This window comes from Carassius auratus, chromosome 22 (genome assembly GCF_003368295.1).
Source record: "Carassius auratus strain Wakin chromosome 22, ASM336829v1, whole genome shotgun sequence".
In the NCBI taxonomy this organism is placed as follows: domain Eukaryota; kingdom Metazoa; phylum Chordata; class Actinopteri; order Cypriniformes; family Cyprinidae; genus Carassius; species Carassius auratus.
The window spans coordinates 18215320-18239998 of NC_039264.1; the positions used below are offsets into that span (position 1 = coordinate 18215320).

The window sequence follows — 24679 nt, forward strand, 5'->3', positions numbered from 1 at the left end:
CAACAGAAGAAAGAAATGGCACAAGTAATAATAATCTCACTATATGCTTTCTTTATTTGGAAAGTCACAGAAATGCTATTATAGATTTTTTTTTATTTTGCCTTTGGAGCAAGTGTGCATGCAGACATGGGATTTGTTGATTTCTCACCTTACTCCTCTTCTCCAGAACTTCACTGGGGTTCGTGTTCAGAGGAACAAACTGGTTGGGATCTTCAATTCGGATGGGAGTCCCGCTGGTGTTCCCCCCCTCATCAGACTTCATCCACTGTAGAGGAGGAGTTAGAGAAAGAGATTTAGTGCAGAACTCAAGAAAACAAATACAGGCTTTAGAGATTTTGAAGCATTTGAGAGCATTCAGAGTCAGTGTAGAAGTCTAGTTACTGCGGTTTAGAAAAACACCATTCTGTCCAATAAACTCAATTATACCAAGTACACATTTCTGCCATGAAAACATATGCTCGAATGCCTAGTTTTGAGTTGGATCTCATTCTTGGTGAATGAGCGGCACAGTTTCATCTGCTACACATACTAAAACACGCATGATGCTCGTGGTGCAGTGTCACTACATGTGGCCAAGAACACATTGTATTTCTCAAAATAAATTATATAATACAATTATTAACGCTATTTTATAAATCACTATTTTTTCCCCATGTTTTAATTTTAACAGAGAACCTCAATTTGTCTGGCAAATTAAAAATTACAACAGTCATCAAAGAATTTCTAACAACATAACACATTTTATAGGACTTTATTATAAAAAGATTTTATGAATGCAATTGAGATTTGAGAAGACAAGTTTTACGATTATTACAATTTTATTAAACCATTTAAATGGAAATAAGGAAAACAACACAAAGTAATATTTTATTCTCTGAAGATGTAATATTTGCTCCGCTCTTCATGATTTCAATTAGACATGCATTTTTATTACTTAAATTGAATAAGCAATTAAAATACAATTAAAATAGGTAAACAAAAAATAAAACAGAAAGGGGAAAAAACAATTATACAAGGGTCCCAGAATGTATTTTTTTTTACTTTTAATAAATTGTGAAAGTTTCAAGATTTCAATTATATAGATACAACATTTAAGCATTAAAACAGAATCTAGAAATCAGAATAATTTCACAGGGCCCTAAGAAAATGCGGAGAAAGCTGTAACACTAAAGCTGGACCACTAGAGGTCAGGAGGGAACTGAGTTTGACATGAGGCTTGAAGACAGTGGTCTCCATTCATCTGACAGAAGTTATTCCTGAGGCTTCAGTGGTCTCATTTCATCTGCCGTAAGGTATGCTCAGGAAATAACCACATACTACCACTGTCTGATAAGAGAGATTTACTACTTTAACATCAATCCCCTTTTTAACAGTCAAAAGACTTTAGAAAATGGGATTGCTCAGATCTCAGATGCCCATAACCGAGCTGTGCTGAGCCTCACCGTGGTCTTGGTGCGTCCGTTCTCCTGGCTCGCCCCATCCGACACGTTCACCTTCATGTAGCAGTTGGGTGAATTGAGCCAGCGTGTTTTCTCTCTCTGCTGTCGCTGCTGCAGTAACTTCAGCGGGAAGCGTGGAGCGTCGTCGTCGTCGAACATGAACGCCGTCACTGTCGCAGGAATCTCCACTTCACTCTTGTGCCGCGGCTTCTCTCGCACGATGGGGTGCCGGTACGTGTAGCCTGTCCTGTAACCCTGAAGAACAACAGAAAGGTTTACAACATACATGAAAAACAGAAGACAAGTATGCAGAATAATAGAATAGGAACAAACTTATAAACCCATAAATACTTTGAACAAGAACTACAAATAAATTAAAAACTTATAGTTAATAACTTAAAAAAACTAATCATTCTAGAAACTATAAATGTAATGAAATGAAATTACAGTTCACACAGACACACACACATTATAAATATATACATATATATGTACACACTTAGTCAATATTTATTATCTAGACTTATGAAATATTCATTCTAAAGCTCTTTAATAAGACAAGAATTTAACTTCCTAGAATATTTTTATTTGTATCGTTAAAAACGTCAATAATACAATTAAATTTAATTTTGTGTATGCAATAATATATATATATATATATATATATATATATATATATATATATATATATATATATATATATATATATAAATAAATGATTAAATACTACACATTTCTAACTCTATAATCATTTATAATTTATATATTAATACATACACAATAATAAATCGAATATAATTATTATTTAAATATTTAACAATACAAAAGTGAAGTCAGATTAGAAACAACAAAAACTCAATTTATTCTCATTTAATTGCTTATATATATATATATATATATATATATATATATATATATATATATATATATATAAATAAAAAATGTAATGTTTAAAACTAGCTTAATTCTAGTAACTATAAGGACCTATTCTTAAATAATTTAAATGTCTTTTATGAGTTAATGAATGCTTAATGAATGATTGAACTGTGAATTATTGAACTGAATTGGTTTATATAATCAGCGCTGCTTGGAAACTAACTTTGCAGAAAGAAATGGCCAGCTACTAAAGGTCCATCTGCGTTTCGAGCACATTATGTAACCACACGCTGCAGCTCTCCAGCAGAAGCAGGAAAAGCGCATGGTGACGGCGGCTCACTGAGCGACACACCGTATCATTATCATCTTCCACATCACTCCATTCTTCTGCCGCGGCTGAGAAAACAGACTGTCCACATGCCTGCATTCTTCCCTCTCTCACACGGACGGAGAGAGAGAAAACAGCACGGTCTGCACAGCTGGAGAAAGAGACAGACCGACAGAAAGAACGAGAGAGAGAGAAAAGAGTTTTGGCTCTCTCTCGTTTCTTCTATCTCCGTTCGACTGCCTAATAGGAGAGGAAGGAGGGCGGAAAAAGAAAAAGACTAAAAGCCGAAGAAATAAGTGATTTTCCAGTCTCTCTGCTGTGATTATTCCTCTCAAACACAGCTGGACTAGTAGTAAGTAGTCATTTAGCAGCCGCTTTAGGCTGTTTTTGGCTCGACGGCTTGGTTTAAAGCAGTGTTCATATCCACTGGTGCGCTGTATCTGTATCTCTCTGGCAGCGAGGCTCACACAAACACTCACCAGGTTGTCCATCATTCTCATGAGCGACTCGAACTCCAGCTCTCCCAGCCTCCACTTGTGCTGAGAGCCCATGTTGACCCCGGCTTCTGCCACCCCCTGCGTCCGAGATCTGTACTTCTCCAGATCCAACACGATCAGGTTCTCCACTCCTCCAGCGCACGAGAACGCATTCACCTACAGCGAGATGTGCAGATATTGTACAGAAATTGAATGGTTTTATTGCATTTACTGCTGTATCAGTTTACGGACACATAATACAAACTTATTTTTTAAAATAATTATGAACATTTAATACAATTCAATGTAGAATTTTGCAAACTGAGCCCTTCAAAGTGTGTGCTTCATTTGTAATCATTGTCTCGTCACATTAAAACTTGTGTTAGTGGAGTTAGTGCTACAATACTAACATGTTGGCTGCTCTTTTCCCTTCAGTAAATGCCTGACTCAGTCTAGTATGGCCTATAAGATACCTTATTTTAATTGAACTAGAGCCATCAGAATTTTCCAAACAGCACCAGACTTTGTATTAGCCATGAGTACTTTTGTGTTTAAAAAGCATCAATCAAATCTAATAAACTGTAAAAGTCAACGAGAGTGAGGACAGTTTTACCTGTATTTCACAGGCCAACTGAGCGTTGTAAATGTAGTGAAAGGCCTCCTCAATGGTCTCGCCGAGAGCTACAATCCCATGATTCCTTAAAACCAACACCTGCAACACACACAACACATACCTAATTATCTAGCACACTTAAAAACTGTATTTTATACTTTCATTCTCAATGACATTAGCTATGTTTCCATCCAAAGTCACGAATTAAACGTATGCACAAAATCACATAAACCATTTGCAAATAAATCACCATTTCCATCCAACGTGTTGAATAGATCAAAATCGTCACTTCTGGTTAAGTTGCGCTCAACATTACAAAGAAAAGTTCAATTTGCTCTGTAAAAGTTCAATTTTCACTGAATATAATTACGAGCTTCAGAGCGCAGAGACGAACCAGTCATGTTATCTAATTTTTGGAGCCTGCATTTCTGGGAGTTAATTATAACAAAGCATTTTGACGAGATTCTGCTCAAAAATTTAACAATGATTAAATTGGCATTTCAGATGCTGTGCAATGAGATCGGTCTGTTGGTTGCTCCAGTTTTATGTCTTTTTTGATGCGCATTAAATAATTTTTAGCTTATTTAATGCATGTTTTTTCACCAGTTAAGGAATGTATCCAACTTAGTTCATTGCGTAATTTTTTTAAATTTCTTATCAGTGCATTTTTCGAATTTATGCTCATCTTGGTGTATCTATCCAATGTTTTTTTATCCAATATTCCAAAATGCGCTTAAAATAGGTGGCTGTAAACATAGCTAATGACAAGCACAGGAAGTAGTTCACCTTCGCCGATGGTCCGAGGGCTTTCTGCAGCTCTATGCGCTCCTCTTGCTCGTCCAGACTGCCTTGGTAGTTGTAATAGGCAATGTCACCCAGGATCAGAGATTCCTGAGAGATGGCCAGAAGGCCGCACTTCATAGACGACACCTGACATGACAGAAGAGATCAATGCAAGTCATGGCGATTTACAGTTTTAATGTAAAATGTCAGCTACATGTTACTTAGGAACTGTTGAGAGCATGTGGAGCAGAAGCAGGCGTGACTGGACGGAGACTTACAGCAGCGGTGGCCGGTGTGCGGATGTGAATGACGCAGCGCACATCAGGTCTCACGGAGTAGATGGCAGCGTGAGGACTGAAGCCATCCGGGTCGATCTGCAGGTTGGTGGAGCCCTGATCGATCACGTCACCAAGAATATTCACCTTCACCTGGAGAACCACACAAACACAATGGAGTTTATCACTGAAGATGACTGTAAAAATGTAGGCCAAAGACACTGATGCCTGTGAGGCTACACAAGCTTTATTAAAGAAATCAATATTAGCATGGATACAGTATCTGATCGCTCTTTGTTCCCACATCCTACACTATCTCTCATTTCCTTTTAAACCTGACACTGTGCACTGTGCATCAGGAAGGAACTGTCATCAGAGATACACGAAGAACCGGTGGATGACTCGGTTAATGTTTTAAATAAGCCTCCAGTTCCTGGTATTGTCAACAGATGATGACCAATGGGGAAATACTCCAGGAAGTTCACAGCCTGATCAAGCTGGTTTACACTAACGTTCAACGACTTTTGTATTTAAGAAATTTGTAGTTTCCCCAGCAAACTGATTAAAAGCGACAGCAGAGACTTGTAGATCATTTCAATTTCAAAATAAAGCCTGTTCTTTTTACATTTACATTTATTCATTTTCTTTTTTTTTTTTTACTTTTTATCTATCAAGGAACCTTAAATATTTTTTTTATTTTATTTTTGGATCAAATAATTGTAGACTTGACTACAAACTTTTGTGTGTGTGTGTGTCAGTCAGTGAATGGAGGTGTTTTTGCACATGTGTTACCTCAAAGAGCTCTGATTGAGTATCAAATTGCATCACATGCTTGCCCTGTAACAGGCCACCCAACATGCTTTTCACATGCTTGTCGCTGTCGATGCCATACCCCACATCACTACCAGCTTAAAATAAACACACTGTCCCGCTGCTGTTATTGACATCCAAGCTCATAGAGATCATATTTATACACAGCACTAATATCATGTGACTGTTCTCTCATGCTTTTCTTACTGCAGAGCATACTAGCACATCCCCACAGGAAGTTGGTCCACTTCTGCATGGACGTATCTGCTGTACTATGCCACCACATGAACGCTAATGGACTGAATCAAGACCTAGCTGTTCTCTCACGAGATCTTATGAAATCTTGCATTTCATTTGGAGAGAGAGTTGGTTGCAGAGAAAGTTGGTTTTAGTTTATGATGCAATAAATGCCTTTTAAGGAGCGAAATAAACACTTTCAACAGGGCACATAAAAAGCATGAAACGGCAAAAACAAAACTACGAGTTACATTTCCTGTTACATGAACATTTGGAACGGTTTACAGCAGTTGCTCCACAGACATGAACTCTCATGCCACATTATGTAAGAGTTACAGGGATGCTTGCTTTAGCAAAACACTGCTAATCAACATTGCTCATTCCTGCGGTAAGGGATCTGAACATGCTTCTTGAGGTGCGGCTGCATGCACTGCTCTTTGGCAGGTTTTCACGGGTAATGAAAAAGGTTTTCCCCATGCATTTTTCACACCAGGTTTAGGTTGGATTCACCATGCTGACCAACAGAAAGTGTCATTTATGTGAGATGTGCTTCATCCACAGACATTCCTCTTCAAGAAGTGCTCGGATGTAGTGTTAATGTTATGTTCGCTGTTAAGAAGGTTTAGTGAAATAATGAGTGTAGAAGAGAGAGTGTGAAAGTGAGCGATCGTGTAGAGGGTTAATAAAACTCTGACCCAGATTGCTGGCCTCGTTCCAGCGGGCGCAGTCCCCAAGGCCACGCCCACAGAAGACGAGAACGGCTCTGAATGACTGTGTCAGCAACACTGTCGCTCTCATACACACAGAGACGAAAAATCCTGCATGTTCTGCCTATGCAAACGAGATCGCTCTTTATCTACCTCTCACTGTCCACGCAAACAAAAAGAAACTGGACGAACCTGAACTGGCTTTGATCCATGCATAATAGGTCGACATGCACCTATAATGAATGAGCAAAAAATCTGATCTGCCCTAATCCTGAAATGGCACAATGACTGAGTGTGTGTCTCAGGACTGTGAAATATGTGTTTGTGGCAGTGGTCATAAAATTCAGCACAGCACTCACTGCATTAAAAACAGCATTAGCCAGCACAAGAGTGCGAGTCAGATGCGGATACTGCCACTGCTCGCGCTTTCAATTCTGTTCACTGAGTCAGAAATGCTGCAGGCAGGAGGACAAATGTGCTTCACAAATCTGATCCAGCGTTAAATCACCTGATTGGCAGGAATTTGTCAAAACAGCATCCACCACAAGCAGCATGTCAAAACTCATTAATACGCCAGCGGGAGAGAAAAACGCTCAAAACCTCAAGAACTGGTTCGGTTCTACTTGTCACCATCTAACTTGTGGTTTGCAGATGTGAGCCAGAAGTGAACTCTTAGCAAGGGCGTTAATGCAGTCACAAATGCTTGTATAAACTTGATTTATGCACTTCTGTCATGTGGTGGTAGTCAGGAAAACCTTGGTACTTACCATAAAGTGTGTTGTTATTAGGGTGGTTAGTCATTAACAAATTAAAAGCTTTGACTTTAACAGAATCTGATGTGACTCCAGATTAAGTGTGTACAAGTGTAGACAAACCCCTTCAGTGTTTTTGCACAAATTAATTAGTCCACAAAATGGCAACAATATCTAGGGGTTTTTTCTCAGTTGATAAAACCAGAAGAGACAGAATGATACACTACTGGAGATGAATATGAAGAATAGATGTTCGCGTTTATGAGTGAAGATATGCAATTCTAGTTTAAAAAAAACATAACTTCATAACTTCTGGAGAGATATAGCACAGAAACTTTTTTTTCTAGTGCAAAAAATGGTGTGTGAGCTACGTGTTTGGCTACTCAAAGTATACTTTGAGCTTTTTTGCTGGGGTTTTCCAGGACCAGGATTAAGGACCACCGCAATACGATTAGAAAATAATAAGCATGAACAACTACAGGCTCTAAAAGCCTCCGACGGACATGAACACACAGGCTAGTGCAAATCCAAAACCCACACTGAGATTTCAAAGAAATAACCGGCTGATTAAGCACATGCCACACATTGGCAACGAGCACTGAGCTCAGTCAATGTCTGCCAATGCATTCACTCTATGCAAAAATCCCAAATGCATATTATTTAGCTCTAGGCAATATCATTGTCTCATTTATAATTTAATCAGACTGCTAGATCACACAAAAAAGCGAAAGGATCACAAAATATAACCTGAAGCTATCAAAACGGAAACATTAAGTAATTATTTATCATTTAAATCAACTGATAAATGAATTCCGATGGAAAGAACTGCACAAGCCTGAATCCAATCTATTTCAAGTCTTACTGGAATGTGAGTTCAACTAAAGCCACCACTCAAAGTGACCCCGGCAGCCCTGTGGTGTGATGCTCGAGCCGTTCCCAGAACTGCTATCAGGCTCTGCCGTGATAATGCAAGACAGACAGTTTGTTTACCAGATTGTACGCAGAGGCCTCAGCGAAGGACAGTCCTCTGGGGATGATGAGGATATGATCCTGCTCCTTACTCACACGAACCTACAAGTTTTAAAACACACAAATAAGCAGCTGTTTTTCCTCTCCTGATCAAGTTAGCTCAGGGTTTCTTCATCTATTCCAACAGGCATCCAGATACTTTGATATTTCCTTCTTTACAACACCTGGTTAAGCTGTAACTACAGATTATTGAGACAAAAAGCATGTTTGTCCATTAACAGCCAATTCAAAAGTAGACATGTATAATTTAATAATAACAATTTCATTTGATGATGAATGGGAAAGCGGATATCATTTTCCATGTATTAAGCTGGGGGTGTCTGATTAGTGGAACTATAATGTTTATGGCCTGCAGGAATGGATTGCGAAACCCAGGATTACACAATGCACATCATTCAATTGCATTTCCTTGTTCTAAAATAAAAGGCATGTATAATATCTAATCTGTTAAATATTAAATGACAATATGCTATGCTGTGCCTTACTGTAACGTAACAGTTTGTGAAGTGGGCCCAGCTGAACAGGTCCACTAGTCTGTAGAGGCTGGCCAGTTTGCAGCGGATCTGTTTCTCTCCTTTCACCATAGTACTGGACTCCATGCTGAACATGTCGTTTATTGGGGTCACCATGCCCAAACCTGAGAAATAAGAGCAAAGAGGGACAAGTCAAGAACAGGTTTGAACCATTTTTTAAGATGGACTTCACTTAAGGATTTATTAGCCCACTTAAGCGCTGAAATTGAGATTTCTATATATCTGTCATGGGGAAATGGACAACAAACAAGTGTAAATCGATACCTTGATACTAATCAAACTCTGATTAAAAGCAAGTGCTGTGTCCTGATTAACTGATAACACCTCGAGAGTGTCCGTGAAACACTGATATGCCTGAATCTAATAAAGATGTTTTCAGTTAGCTAAAAACACTGCTGTAATCAAATTTACCATCGCTTATTTAGAACCTTGAGGGATTCTGGTCAAAGAACAGTCAAAAAAAAAAAAAAAATCTGCCATAAAAAAGATCCAGCTACAATAAACACAGTCAGCTCTTCACATCTACAACACTCAAGACTTTGTGTAGTTTGTGTATTACCGAACTAGTTTCAAAAAAACATTCTAGAACTCCATTTGATTACACATTCCAAAACTCTTTGAGTTTCACTGCTACTCATTTCAGATTTCCAGGTATTACAAGTATCAGGAAATCATTCTCAAACTCCAGTATACTTTCCATTTCAGAACTTTCTTGAGCTCCACTTGACTAAACTTTGCAAAAGTGTTTCCAGAACTCCACTTTACTAAACATTTCAGAAATCATTCTAGAGCCCCATCTGACTGACTAAACAGTCTAAAAGTCAACCTTGAACTTCAGTTGACTAAATAATCCAGCTCTTTTTCTAGATCTCCACTGACCAAACGCTCCAGAACTTTGAACTCCACATGGCTAAACATTCGGGAACTCATTTCAGACCTGCAGTTATTACAAGTTTCAGAAACTCCCGTTGATTAAACATGACAAAATTCTTTCTAGCGCTTCACTGGCTAAACATTTAGACTTGATCTTCAGATGGCCAAACAAACCAAAAGTGTTTGTAGTAAGGCTGTTAAAATGGCTGAAGAACTAAAGTCGAATTTTGTACTTAAACATTATCAAAAGTGTGAAATATATTCGCATTTAAAATGCATAATATTAGTTAGGGTGAAGAAAAGCTTTTGGCTTCTCTCCTGAGGCATTAGAGGGCACATCGAGCAAAATATTACTAATGCACATTTATTCAAATAATAAGAAAACATGACTATATTCTACACAATATATCCACCCAGCTTCTTGTCTGGACTGGACTATTGTAATGCTCTCCTGGCGGGCCTTCCTGCTTCTACTATCAAGTCACTGCGACTGATCCAGAATGCAGCAGCGAGGGTTGTCCTCAATGAGCCAAAAAAGCTCACGTTACTCCTCTCCTCATCAGGTTACACTGGCTACCAGTAGCCGCTCGTTTTAAAACCAAGGTACTGATGCTTGCCTACAAGACGACCACAGGCACGGCACCAAATTACCTAAACTCACTGGTTAAATCTTATGTGCCCTCCAGAAGTTTGCACTCTGCAAGTGAACAACGCCTTGTGGTGCCATCCCAAAGAAATTCAAAATCACTCTCACGGACCTTTTCCTGGACTGTGGCCAGCTGGTGGAATGACCTCCCAATCTCAATTCATACCACTGAGTCTTTACTCATTTTCAAGAAACATCTAAAGACTCGTCTTTTTCGCCTGCACTTAACCAACTAACACTAGCACTTTTCCTTTTCTTGTCTTTTCAATTAATAAAAAAAAAAAAACCTGGCTATGCGTTCTGTACTACACTAACTGACACTTGTCATGGCACTTGTATTCTGTTGTTGTTCTCTTGTTGACCTGACTGCTTCTATTGTTCTCAATTGTAAGTCACTTTGGATAAAAGCGTCTGTTAAATTATTAAATGTAAAAAAAAGTGCATAATATTTAAAATAATGTTTATAAACCAATTATAATTAAGTTGCTTAAACAACTATAAACAAAACAGCATCATGTCCGTATGCATAGTTTAACACAAAGGGCGGAAAGTCAATCACACAGAGTACTAGGGCTGGGCGATATGGATCAAAAAATATCTCTCTATATATTTTGCTATATCTTGATATACGATATATATCTCGATATCTTTACAGGAAAAATAACCCCCCAAAAACTACTGCAAAAACAAATATGCCAAATATTACATGTTAGGGGGATGATGAAATGTTATATATTTTTTTCTTCACCATATGTTTTATTGTTACATAATTCTGTGTTTTAGCACGTGTAATTATTTAAAAGCATAAAAACAACTTAATTTGTAACATTTTTTTTCTAAATAGCCTTATGTGAAATGTTTTTTCCCCTCTGAAATTCTGTGTATTTACATTTTTCTGGTTATAAAATGAAGGCATAAAACATTCATTTAATTTATCTTTTAATTACTGACAATTTAGCTTTAAATAAATCCAAATATGGGCAGCCATTATTCAAAAACCAAAACCATGACACATTTTAAATGGCCTGGTTTTGCAACTTTGTTTACATCAATGGCATGGGCAAAGAAACGACTTACAGTGCATTCAAGCTATCAATTTTTACCTATCATGTGTTCCTGGGGAATTAAACCCCCAACCTTGCACTTACTTGCTAACGCAACGCTCTACCAGTTGAGCTACAGGAACACTAAAGAAAGGAGGACATTAACAATTTATATAATTTTTATATCTAAACAAACTATCAGTGTCTAATTTCTAAATCTCATACCTTTCCATTAGTCCTAGATCTGTGTATAGTCTACAGACACATTATGATCTTTAGGTTATGAATTTGAATGAACAGTAAGCACTGAAAGGGGTTCACTGATGTTCTGCTGATTAGGTCCACATAGCAGAGTGCAGAGAGAAAACAGATACATGCACGGAGTGATAAGGGAGGAAGAAGTAAGATAGCTAGTCGTATTTCCTCCCTCAATGTCTGTTTATGGGAATATCAGTTATTTAGCGACCTGTATAACTCTGAATAGGTGGAGGAGTGGGGCAGTCTGGGACATCGGAGGACTGGAGGAATGTTGCAATCTGTTCCTGTGTAGATGAGCCACACTATGGCAATACTCACTGATGGGGGAGGTGGAGAAGCCGGCTACGGAGCTGGCCATGAAGAACTCTGCGATCTGCTGCAAAGCGAGCAGTCCTGTGGGGTTGTTCCCCTTGTTCATTTGTTCCTGGATCAGTCCCTCTAGCTCATCCCTAAATGCCTGAAAGAGAAAGAAAACACGAGATTAGAGATGACTCACACACTGTAATGAGAGATGGACACAGACCTGTAATCCTCTCACGCTCCTCCATGTTAAACCTTCTATACTCCGTTTTTTTACTAGTTAAGTCTATTAACCCAGAGGCCTACTCCACTTCCTCTGAAGCTGGAGGAGACTCTCTACAAAAAACAAGGTAGTGAAGGATGAAAGTACCACCTAAGAGTCTTTGGGTACATCCAAAAATAATTTTTAGTCCACTGGAACAGTTAATTTTCAATGTTTAGGGAAGGACACCATCTGTAACTGGTTTTATAAGCAGTACGAGGCTTTTCTGCACACCCTCTTCGGAGTCTGGAATAAATCTCAAATGAATCACAGGATAAACCGACACTGACAGAGCACTCAAACCCACACAATGCCTCAGTTACAAAGACTGCTATTGAACTCTCTATCTGAATTCTTGCTTACAGACTTGTCTTATTTACAGGTGTGAGTAAGTGTCTGGATGTGAACTGAGGCATGTACCACCTCACTCGGCACTGTATTTGAGATTGGTGACATCCAAACATGCAAACAGTATGCAAATATATATGGCATATCAGAAAAAGAAAGTTAATGTAGTCTCAGCAGGCATGCTCGTTTCACTGATGGTCTGATGTGTTTTGCACACAAAATATCAGTAGCAAAAATCTGGACTGATTGGTTTTATGCAAACTGCAGTTACTGGGATACATAATAGTTTATGAAGTTGTTTATATGGTACAGTATTGCAAATATGGTACAGTATTTGCCAGGTTACTGGCTTCAAATCTGGAAGTTCTACCGTGTCACATTTTAACTTGCCATGCCACAAAAAAATAAAATAGTTGCCATTATCCTTGTTTTTGACCAAATTAATTAATGATACAAAGGAAATTATACAACTCTCTATTTCAATTTTGATACCACAGGAAAAATCACAATGTGTGTCCCCCATAAAGGATTTTTACTCCCTTTAAGGTCTGGAGAGATCGAGTTAAATAAAGTCTGATTTCCATAGTCACAGTCGCCAAGCAGCCACAGGGAAGTAGGCATGGTGTTTAAGTATCCATGTGTGGGCCGTCCCTGCCAAACTCTCAGTGACTGTGTGTGTGTGTGTGTGTGGGTCAGTGAAGTTCACTGGGGCTTGATTTCCTAATCTAGGGTGAAACAAACTACACAGGAAGCAAATTAAATAGGCCCTTAAGTTTGTTTGGATTTAAATCAGAGCCTCATTCATCAAATATAAACTGAAAAAATAGAAAGAAAAACAAATTCATTTAAAGCACACATCAGGCTCTGTGGAATGCTTGATTCTGATTGGTCAGTTGCGAGATTCTGAGGTATATTATCCTTTGATAACTACCAGTAAAAACTAAAAACAGGGTCAAGTGTTCTTGCTAGAAACATTTTCTCTTGGTGAAAGCTTTGTGTTTAATTAGCTAATACATTTTTGTCTAATTATTTACTTGAGGCAAGTAGCCTCCGCTTTGCGTAAGGGTCCTGATCACCTTGTCGGGGGTTATTATGCGATAACAATTGGCTGGATGTATATTATCCCTTACGTAATAGCCTAAAAAGTTACGGTAATGGTTTTAGAATCTTAACCGTAAAAGTGAAGCACATTAACAGCTGTTCGATGACATTTTGCCAAAATTTCACTGCAGTCTTAAAAAGGTAAGTTTGCCCAAAAATGAAAATCCTGTCATTAATTTCACATTTTAATGCCGTTCTAAAATCCTCCACCTTTGAAACATTAATTAATATATTTTTGATGGAATCTAAGAAATCTGACATTTTGATGATGTCCTTACTATCTGTCTGGGGCTTGAATGTGTCTTGAAGATTTCTGGGGAATCTTCCAGAGATTTTTGGAAAGTTTTCGAATATTTTCCACCCCTTTGCAACCCTAGTCAGAAAACTCTTGGATTTCATAAAAAATATATTAATTTGTGTTTTGAAGATAAATGAATGTCTTACGGGTTTGGAACGACATGAGGGTGACTAATTAATGACAGAATTTTCATTTTTGGGTGAACTAACCCTTTAAGTGTGAGTAACAGTAAAAGTGATGCTTGTCTTGAACTAAATGAACTAAAATAATATGTGAACATGTAAATATTTAAGCAAAGTGCTTTAGAGGTCAACTGCATCATGACGGAAGATTAACCGTGGGAATCATCAAACCTGCCTCCAAAAAACAAACCTGCAGCCAACACGCTCTTGTAGGGATACGCCATCACACAAACATGGGCTAACATGCCCACACTTGTCACTAGATCAAAGCGGTGTTCATCTAACATCATAACAACACAAAACATAGTAACTACATTTATATCAAACCATAAAACCATATCCTTCATGGGGGAAGATGGGCGTTATCTGAGCTTTGTGACTCTGTAATGTGGGCCAGGATGATCAGATGTGGTGAATTTACTTTAATAACCCATTCACCTTACATGGCTTCAAACGAAGCAGCCCGAGCCAAAACCGGCCAAGTCTTGCCAAAGCACAAAGGTGAGATGGAGATATCCTGGGACTCTAGTTGCCTGTGCGAGTATTAAATTGTGCTTGGATGAGAAGTGGACGCTCGGGACAGGGTATGAACAATCCCCGCCTGCCTCTCAGCAGAAATTTCTCTCAAATGTAAGTGTCCCGACCGACCCAAACCACAGAGCTCTTGGAAAACAGCTACGACTCTGGAAATGGCGTGCTTTCATGCTGAAGAGGGAAACAGAGGGGAGTGGGGAAACTAAAAATAACCCAAGGGAGGAAATTCAAGACAAATTCAATTGTGCCATTACGGTTTAATATCATTAACATGTTGTTTCACCTCCTAAGTAAATCTCAGCGGTCCCTCAGTGCAAACCGCTATTTTTCCGCTTGGTTCCTGAGCGGGATACGTTGACCTTAATATGTCTTCATTTGTTTTTGGTTGTGACAGCACAGATCAGGCCTAAGCATTGCAAACTCTGCCCTGCCTATAATAGTCTGACCTTAAACACAGTCCACGGAGAGACATGCAATTTAAGCAGTGCTCTTCTGTGTGTCAGCACATACGCAGAAACCCTGCAGAGAGAGGGAGATGAAAGAGAGGCTTGTTGAATCAGCTCTGATAGTGCAGACGTAAACACACAGGCCTGTGTGTCGATACACCTGCTGCCTGCCCTGCCTGGCTCCTCTCCACAGAGAGTGTAGGATGAGTGAGAAGAGTCTCAGAAACACGTGCTTGGATAGCTGCTGCTAATAAAGCCCAGCGGCGCTGCCGTGATCAACCGTCCTGCCTCACACAGCCTCTGTTTTATCACAACCGCAGGTTTTACAATCTATTTCAGTTTCACATACTGTAAATACAGTGCTCAAAATTCTCTAGGTTTTCTCTGCATTCATTTGATTAAAAAAATGCAGGAAACAGTAGCAACATTAAATATCATTACAATTTAAAACACATTTAAAAAGTCATTTATGAGAGCAAATCTGAGTTTTCAGCAACTGCGTGTGCTCCAAAAACATTAAATATCATCATCAATGTTGAAAACATCTTACTATTAATATTCTAAACCATTTTTTTTTCTAGAATATTTGACGAATTCGGTTTAAATCTTTTTTGACATTATAAAATGACTTTACTGTCACTTTTGACTAATCGAAAGCATCCTTGCTGAATACAAGTAGTTGTTTTCAATCTGTGTGGGAGTTGGATTTATTTGCAGCATGTGACAGAAGCCATCCATACAGCTTAACTTCTATTGAACTCTGAACATTGCTTTAAACACAGTATGTGTTTGCAGAAATGTCTGCAGGAGTGTAATCTGTGCAGTATGTTCTTTGTAATCTCTCCAGTGTGTGTCAACTAATCGCACGCGTGTGTGCACGCTCACTATAATCTCTCTCTACTGTAGGTCAGAGGTGCTTCGCAGGCTGGATTGTGTTTATATACGAGATGTGGAAGTCGGCGGTGTGCGTTTAATAGGGTGTGGTCTTCCAGATGGCTTTTATGGTGCAGCTGTGGATTTGTGCGCATGATTGAGCTGTAACTCAAAACATCACACCAAACGCACAATTAAGCGACTGACAAACCTGCTCATCTGACAAGAATAAACCATAAATCTTTCATTGTCAACAGAGAGGCAGTGTAAGGTGCAACCAGCTGGGTTCAAAACCAACTTCACGAGTTCATGCTGAGTTTTAAAATGTAAACTTCAGGGCAGTGTGGCATTTACTCAAAACCACACGGCTCGAGACAGCCTTTAAAATCTATAAGTAAACACTTTTACGTTGAAAGCACATTCTTGCTGATTAAATCAGTGGAAAACATCCCTGTTCAGTACAATAACTTTACAAAACATTACAAAATAAAGGTTCAAAAGGGGTTTTTACCACAGAAGAAACATTTTTGTTTGCTCAAAGAAATTTTCAGAAAAATAAGAACCAAGAGAACCATTTTTTTGTAAGTGTGATGAACAACACTTCACAAACTAAAACGTATTTGTGTTGAAAAAGATGGAACCATAAAAGTCATGTAACCATAGATTCCAATTCAAGGGTTAATAAAGGTTCTTTTATTGGAATTGATGGCTCTTTAAAGAACTTTAAACATTTATAGAAGTTTTGCATTGCACAAAAGGTTCTTTACAGTGGAAAATGTTTTTTTTAAATATATATATATATATATATATATATATATATATATATATACACACATATATACACACACTTTTTATTGTTCTTAACACCAAGAAAAAAAAAAATACAGTTCAGAGGACCATTCCCTGTGGGTTTGCTGGGGCAACAAATATTGTTCTTTCATGGTCTCCTCCATCTTTAACCTTTACTTTACTTGTGTTCTGATCATTTTAACCAGAAGATATTCTTTTTCCTGAAAATGATAGTTATTGTTTTCGCATTGGACTAAAACTTGTGGTGTTCCCAGACTAAAATAATCAAATACAAAAAAAACTGCTTCTTATTATTCTACATTATTTACATATTTAGTATTCAATATTTTTATCAACTTGTTTTCTTTCAATTAGCACAGGTTTTTTATTTCTTTTTTTGGAGCCAGCTGGTCAAAGGTCTCCTTTTTTTGAGGGAATATTTCCAAAATTACCCACAATTAATGTTTTTTTTTACTCAAACATTGAGGCCAGCGATCAATCAGTTCCAAAAATAAATACGCAAAAAACAAAGAAAACAAATGTAATAAAAAGATTGAGTCCAAGATTTGGTATATGAGATTTAAAAGCCATTTCTAAAAGCCCAGTCATTTTCCGCTGGGAACACCAAAGTGTCACGTGTTTGTGTTTTCTTACTGGACTCTGTAGTATCTGTGTGACCCTTTTCTTCTGCTCCATCATGTTGAAGTCTTGTCGCAGATCTGGTGACATGTTGCGTGCTCGCAGGTATTCAGGGTCGTTTTCGTTGATGCGGTCGAAGTAGCCCTCTTTTTTCCCCACGCTGGGGGGCGGAGGGGTCGTCACCACCCCCTGTCTCAACTCGCCACTCATCTCTACTGAATGTTCCTGCTGTCTTCACCTGAAGAAAAAAAAGAGATTTAGCTTGAGTATGCACATGTCCTGTGTGCAAATATCATTATTCATGAAAAATCTCTTAATACTTCTAGTTGCACATTCCTAGTCCACAGAGAGGAAGTCTGTGCACTTCATTTGACAGGCAAAACAGTCTCGATCAGCAATGCCCCGAGGACAGACTCATCATCCCACACAAACCAGCACATAAGTCCACCGATCAATACAATCAAAAAACAGCCAACCGCACATTAGCTAAACTCGCTCGCTGAGAGTATCTCTATTCACCATTGACTTCGTTCTTTGTTCACCCTTGACAAAAAGAATAGAGGGGCTGTCCCGCCAACAGTGAAGGGTGGCGTCAGGTCAAACAACAGGAGGGCAGCACTATCCTCTAACAATATCAGGTTTAGATAAGCCTGATTTCGGTTCTCTCTCATAAACACACACTATTGTTCCAGATGTGGATTTCTCTCTCTAGTGCGAGTCAAGCTGTAGAGCATTAGAAATTAATTTCTCCAGATGGTGTAAGACTTTTTCAGATTTTAAGTGATATAATCTGGTCGCCATTGCATCATTATAATGCAACGTTTTTGCATTCCAATGTGAATTTTTATTGGTGAAAAAAGAAAGTCTGATCTGAGTAATAACATGCTTCACCTGAACAGATTACATGATTTCAAGAACCATTCATTTCATGGGGCAAAGTTGCCATTCGAGGTTTCTTCAAACCCTTAATCCTGGATATCTTAATAGCGACGCTTTGCAATCTCCAGACATTCAGCTGGGACTGTTGTTCCCAGGCCTCGGTAAAAGCTTTCACCTGCACCACTCTAGGCTTTCACACTCGCTCTCTTCTGCGATTCACTCTGGAGGGGCTTCTTTTCTCTGCTGTGCGTTGCTAAGATGCTCATTCAGGTCAAATGGCACTTGGAAAGATGGTTCAGATTAGAGACACGCAACTCTGCCAGAAAACAAAAACAAAACATACACACGTACTGAGGGTGGGCTTAATAAAAGAGCCCAAGCCAACAACGGCAATACCACACTGCACATTTGTAAGCGTGTGAACACACGTGTAAGAAAGCAGAAACTGTATTAACCTGAATAAGAGAGTTGCATTCTTGGTGGAAAAGCCAAATAAGCACAAACATAAACAAATGCTAAAATGGATCAAAGTAAACTAAAGCAGGGAGAACAAGGGGCCGCCGCTTAAGTTTATTCTGAAGTCAAGACAACAAACCGCATGTGTACACACAAAGCTCACGTGTTTCTACTCATGATGCAATATCAAATCTATCATTGGCAACACACCCACCCAGAAACAGAAACACAACACACAGACTGCCAAAAGGCAGAACCACTCGAAACAATGACAACAACAACAGGTGGCTGGATTTTACCAGACAAAAACCACAGTATTGGTCTCTTTAAGATCCAAAAATGAGGTTTAGTCAGCCTTAAGTTGTTTCAAAGCTGTTATGACTGCCTTTCTTCTACAGACCATAAAATTAAATGGTTATGATGCTATTTCCTGTAAAAAGAAAGTGAAAGAGGAAAAAGAGACACCACATGAATCTGGACATGACTCTAATGTACTGGGACAGGCGGCAGACACCCCCCATACATTAAATTATATAACACAAACTGTCAATCTCAGTTTATTGACTGCTTTGTGTACAGCAGTGTGTTGATCTGGGACGTGTTGTTGATTGTTTCAAACTGTTAGGGTTGGTGTATGAGAGAGAGAAAAAAGAAAAAGAAAAAAAAAGTGTGGGAAATGTGAGGAAAGAACAGGGAGGTTCCTCAATCCTCACTTCAACAGCTGTTCGGACTCTGACTACAGGCAATAATGAAGTGCTGTGCAGGATCTCTCATGCATAGTCAGGCTTGCAATAACAGAAAGGACACTAGTAATACAATAGTCACACAGGACAATAAAATACACAACAGGGTCACCAGCAGTACGAGTCACAAGATTCAGTGTGCCCTACAGTCAATGGCTCATTGTGGAGCTGCTTTCTCTCACACAGTTTAGATGCAGAGTGACAGGATTCCCATTTCAGATGGAAAAACACCTTCACATGAGCCATCACAACCACTGCTTCCCGATCACAGCATCCCCGGCTGACCTTTTAACACACTAACCGACAACTAATTTGGATTAAAAACAAACAAACAGATTTAACAAAATGTCACGACTTTCATATTTGTGAACTTGGAGCACATAGTCATAAGCAGCACAGGTATATCTGTAGCAATAGCCAACAATACACTGCATGTGTAACAATAATCATTTTATCTTTTATGCCAAAAATATTTCGGATATTAAGTGACGATCATGTTCAATGGAGATATTTTGTACATTTCCTAACATAAATATATCAAAACTTAATTTTTGATTAGTGATATGCATTGCTAAGGACTTAATGTGGGCAACTTTAAAAGGCCATTTCCTCATTGTTTTGCATCCTCAGATTCCAGTTGTATCTCAGCCAAATATTGTCCTATCCTAACAAATATCGATACATCAATGGAAAACTTACTTAGGAACAATTTTACAAAAAATACATAAGTAAAAATGATTAATATTATGACTGGTTTTGTGGTCCAGGGAGATATCGTTATATTATTTATAGTCCTAAAGTAAATCTGAGTGTGCTCCGCATCCTCGCACGCCCCTCATCTTTAGTACGCGTACTAATTCTCCTCTTATCTTTAGCAGCTCTATAAATAGGGCGCCAAAGATTTTGGGACTCAGATTTCAGTCGCGGCACAGGGGTCTCGCGCTCAGAATAGAAAAGAACGACAAGGTAAGCGAAAAAACAATCAGTGACATTAACGTTACGTTTTAAACTCACGGGACATACGACGAAAGCGTTTAAGATAAAAAAAAAAAAAAAGAGTCAGTTGAAGAATAACGTTAAATCCCTCTTTTGAAGCGATTCAACGCTGTTGGGATTGCATGCAACGACATGAGTGATCTGTTTCACCACAAAACTTGACTCTAAACGATAGTTCGTCGTTAAAACATAACCCAGAAAACATAACGGGGTGTTTTTTCCAGAAGTGTAAGCCTTTAAACTCACCTGTTTGCTCCTCACAGAGTGAAAGTCCAGTAACGTTAAGCGCTCGAGCGCATCTCTCTCATTCCCGCCTCAAGAATCCCAGATTACCTCAGAGGATAAAACACGACAAAAACAGCCCCCGAACTGCACAAACTCTCCCAAATTCCACTCAGTAAAGCGCAAAACGCTGCTCTCACACAGCGACACTCCTCTTCCCTCGTAAAAGGGGGGGTTTTGGTTGTAGTGTGTGTTTGCGAGAATCTACTTCTGCAGTGAGAGAGAGTGAGTGAGTGAGTGAGTGAGGCGGTCACGTGACCATCTAATCCGCCCCTTCTCCAAGCGCACGAATGCGATCGACCAATCGGAGCGAAGGGTGTCATCTATGCCCCGCCCACCCGTGTCCCAGCTAAAAGATTTAAAGGTCAGTGTTTACGATACTCAGTGCGTGTGAGAGAGATATATATAAAGGAGTTGACTGTATTGTACGACACAAATCCACACTGTACCTGAAATCAAACGAGCAGTCAGCGCATAGATTAGAAGATTCACAGTTGTGATTCAAAACAACCTCGTAAAAACAAACAAATCTGACAATACAGAATGTTGGCAAGTTGTGTTCCACTGCATTCAATCAATGTTTTGGGTTCAATACAATCGACAGCATCTGTGACATGCCCTGGATTACCAGACAACAATTCAGACTTGTTAGTGTGTAAAAGCAAGCAAAATTAGCATTTAATGAAATTGCATATTCAGCAAGATATTCTGAATGGATTACAAGCAGAAACACATAGAAGGTTTGATGAAAGAACTCGTGGCTCGATTGGACTCTTGTCATGTCAGAGTTGTCAAGTTATAAGACTTTTCGTTCCATAAACGTCACAATCTTTGATTTTACGTTGGTCACTGTGAATATGTTTACTGGTAAGGAATACGGGCTTGACTCCCGTTGCACGTTCATACAGACAGAACTCAAAACACAACTGTACGCTGTGCTAATTTGTGGAAATATATATAAAAAATACAGTGTGTTCATGTTTGTGTGGTTAATGTGACGCACAATCTCTGATTATCCTCCGTGGCCATAGAAACATGAATATTTACAATGACAACAATTATACTCCATTTCATAACTGGCCTCTAAAAGCATCCAGCACAAGTAAATAAACAAAACTGAATAACTATTTCCCACAACCTGCCATCCAGAGCACTGGCAACACTTTATATCACATACTCGCTCTCTGAAAAACGACATATTCAAGTCCATTTGTTTGAACATCTATGACACGAGGTCAAGGTTATCATGGCCTAGTTTGAGTCTGTCGGTAGATGACAATGTATTTGCTGTGTACCATGCCTTTTTATATTTTGTCGAGAAACATTTAAACCACAAATACTGTATTATATTACAGTTAGAAGATATTTTAGCATTTTTTGTGTACTTTTAAAAAACGGGTATCAGAAGAGCATACAGACATGTCAGATATCACGCTCATAAATCTCGCTCTCTCTCGTAAACCTTTTCCTGTCAACATAATAACACAGATAAACATAACTCGCGTATACAGTTCACACACCTTATCTCAGATGACATCAGGGAAGAAAGGATCACGATTGTTGTGTACACAGACATCCAACAGTACAGGAAGACAGACCAAACACACACAAATTCAATCCAGGAATCCAACTCTATGCAGTTTAAATGGCAGCTTCTGGATATGATCACTGATTAAAGTGAACCAATAAGAAGAGAAAACGAGAGAGACAAACAGACTATAATGAAATGGTTTTCCATGAGACAGTTCACAAAGGTCCAGAGGGAGGACAGTCGATCAGATCGAAAGCCAGAGCACATGCAGGAATTCCTGCGAGCCGGCAAAAGCGAGCGGAAAATCTCCGTCTCGTGGTTTGGCCTGAAATAAAGCCATAGTTTTATGGAGACTGTGCCCTGTTATCGCTCCCTTTCCCACAATTCCCTCTTTGCCTACTATCTGACTTGAGCAATCCCAACAGAACAGGTGCAGATGTGTGTGCGTACTTCCCCGTGGTCTTACGCAAACACACACCATCACTGTTTACTCTCTCTCTCTCTCTCTCTCTCTCTCTCCGATGGTTCTGCTCCATGTTTCCCACAGGTATCTCATTGTACGAGTGCATTATGCGACGCTAAAACGCTGGAATGCAAACACAAGACGTCATCGCAGACCACTTTCCCCTTCAATTACAGACATCCGGGTCTTGCACTTTGTTTTAACACTTGGTTCAAACCGGATTTGATCATTCTCGCCCTTTCGTATGACTCTTCTGCGGATCGTCAGTCCTTATCGCTGCTGAGTGTTTGCATACAGTGCGAAACCATTGTTTGCACTGATAAAAACTGTAAAATATAGCCCACAGTTGTGGCTTTACACACAGACACACATTGTTGTGATATCAAATCAGGCCATCATTTCTCATGTTTGGATGTAGTGTGGCTCTTTTTGAGTGATGTCTCGGAGAAGGGCAGGATCATTGTGGCCGGAGGCTAATATTTAACTCAATATGACTTCTGAACAATGCAGACAGTGTATGTCAAAAACTCTTATTGAACCTGCACATAAACTTGGAACTGAGACAAACTCATTAAATTCATTCATTTTAGAAGATCACACACAAACAGTGTCTAAAAGAGACGTCGTCTCAGGTACTGAGGGATAGAAATGAATTCATTAGGCAACTAGCTCTGGTGTAGTGAAAATAGATGGGCAATTTAAACATTATGGTCTAGACATGAGGGCACATTAAAAGTAAAATCATATGTTTTTCATCATCTTGGTGTAAAAGTTGTCTAGTGATTTTGGAATGTACTGTATGATAATTCATTTATATAATTGGTAAAAATAATAATAATTTCTAATAATTAAAATATATGAAAAGTTTACAGTCTGTTCCAAAGGCTTGTGAAAAACATTATCTACTGCCAGCATTTTTTGATAATTTTCACAAAATGTTCATGTTTTGTTGAATGAATATCTGAACGTTGCAATATGTCAAAAGAACAGAGCTTCAAAAAATTGATCAACACTTTTCATAAAAATAAAATAAAAAAAGGTAAGAAAATTAAAGAATTTGTTTTTTAATCAAAGACTACATCCAAACATAGAAGATCAAAGAAAAGATGGAGTCGATCGCCTCCATCAACACATCAAAGCTTGCATCGTTCTATAACACTTTCCAGGTCGTCATTTCATTCGGTAAAATTAGGCAGTTTTGATTTAATTTAATTTAACTTAATTTCAATGATATTTGTGACAGATTAATTTTCTATTAATCTGTTTTATTAATACGTTGTTGTAATGTATTGGGAATCCAGAATGTGCATCCATCAACAGAAACATATATGTAACCCTGGACCACAAAACCATTCTTAAGTGTACATTTAAAAAAAAATTTAGATTAATATATTAACTGAACCATACAATGTTTTTTTGGCTATTGCCACAAATATACCCCAGCGACTTAAGACTGCTTTTTTGGTCCAGGGTCACATATTAGCCGAACCTAGTTTGTCTTGCGTGTTATTCATAGCAAACCATATTAGAGAACTGTACAGTTAGATTTTTTGATTTCCCACAAATCGTTCCATCCCCAGGGCTCCAGACTAACTTTTTCACTAGGAGCACAGTGGCCCCCAACTGAAAATTTTAGGGGCACAACCAGAAAATTTAGGGGCGCACACCGTAAATCAACATGCTAACCAAATCTACTAATTTCCACTGTATTACTAATAAATACTTTAATAATAGATGCAGAAATTACAATGTGCTGTTTCAAATTCAGTGTCACATTTTATTCTGCACTTTTGAAAATGCAACAACAAGGTAAACTGACAGCACCATCGCTGTCAAGACAGTACAAATAGTAAACAAAATTCCATACACTCAGAATAAA

At 38.6% G+C, this 24679-nt stretch overlaps 1 protein-coding gene across 4 annotated transcripts in view; it reads right to left on the reverse strand.

The window, feature by feature from the left end:
* Positions 1-24679, reverse strand: part of LOC113039885 (gamma-adducin-like) — an 82021-nt gene that overhangs the window by 7248 nt on the left and 50094 nt on the right. For 2 of the 4 annotated variants that reach the window (XM_026198027.1, XM_026198028.1), the window contains 10 exons: positions 17466-17688; positions 11997-12135; positions 8811-8962; positions 8287-8367; positions 4794-4943; positions 4519-4662; positions 3733-3831; positions 3123-3296; positions 1443-1694; positions 149-265 (listed from right to left, as the gene is read on the reverse strand). In XM_026198027.1, coding sequence (XP_026053812.1) covers positions 149-265; positions 1443-1694; positions 3123-3296; positions 3733-3831; positions 4519-4662; positions 4794-4943; positions 8287-8367; positions 8811-8962; positions 11997-12135; positions 17466-17660 — 1503 coding nt within the window. In that variant the 5' untranslated portion in view covers positions 17661-17688. Of the gene's footprint in view, positions 1-148; positions 266-1442; positions 1695-3122; positions 3297-3732; positions 3832-4518; positions 4663-4793; positions 4944-8286; positions 8368-8810; positions 8963-11996; positions 12136-17465; positions 17689-20770; positions 21033-24679 lie in introns of those variants that run through there. The other 2 variants (XM_026198026.1, XM_026198029.1) reach the window with 2 other exon arrangements.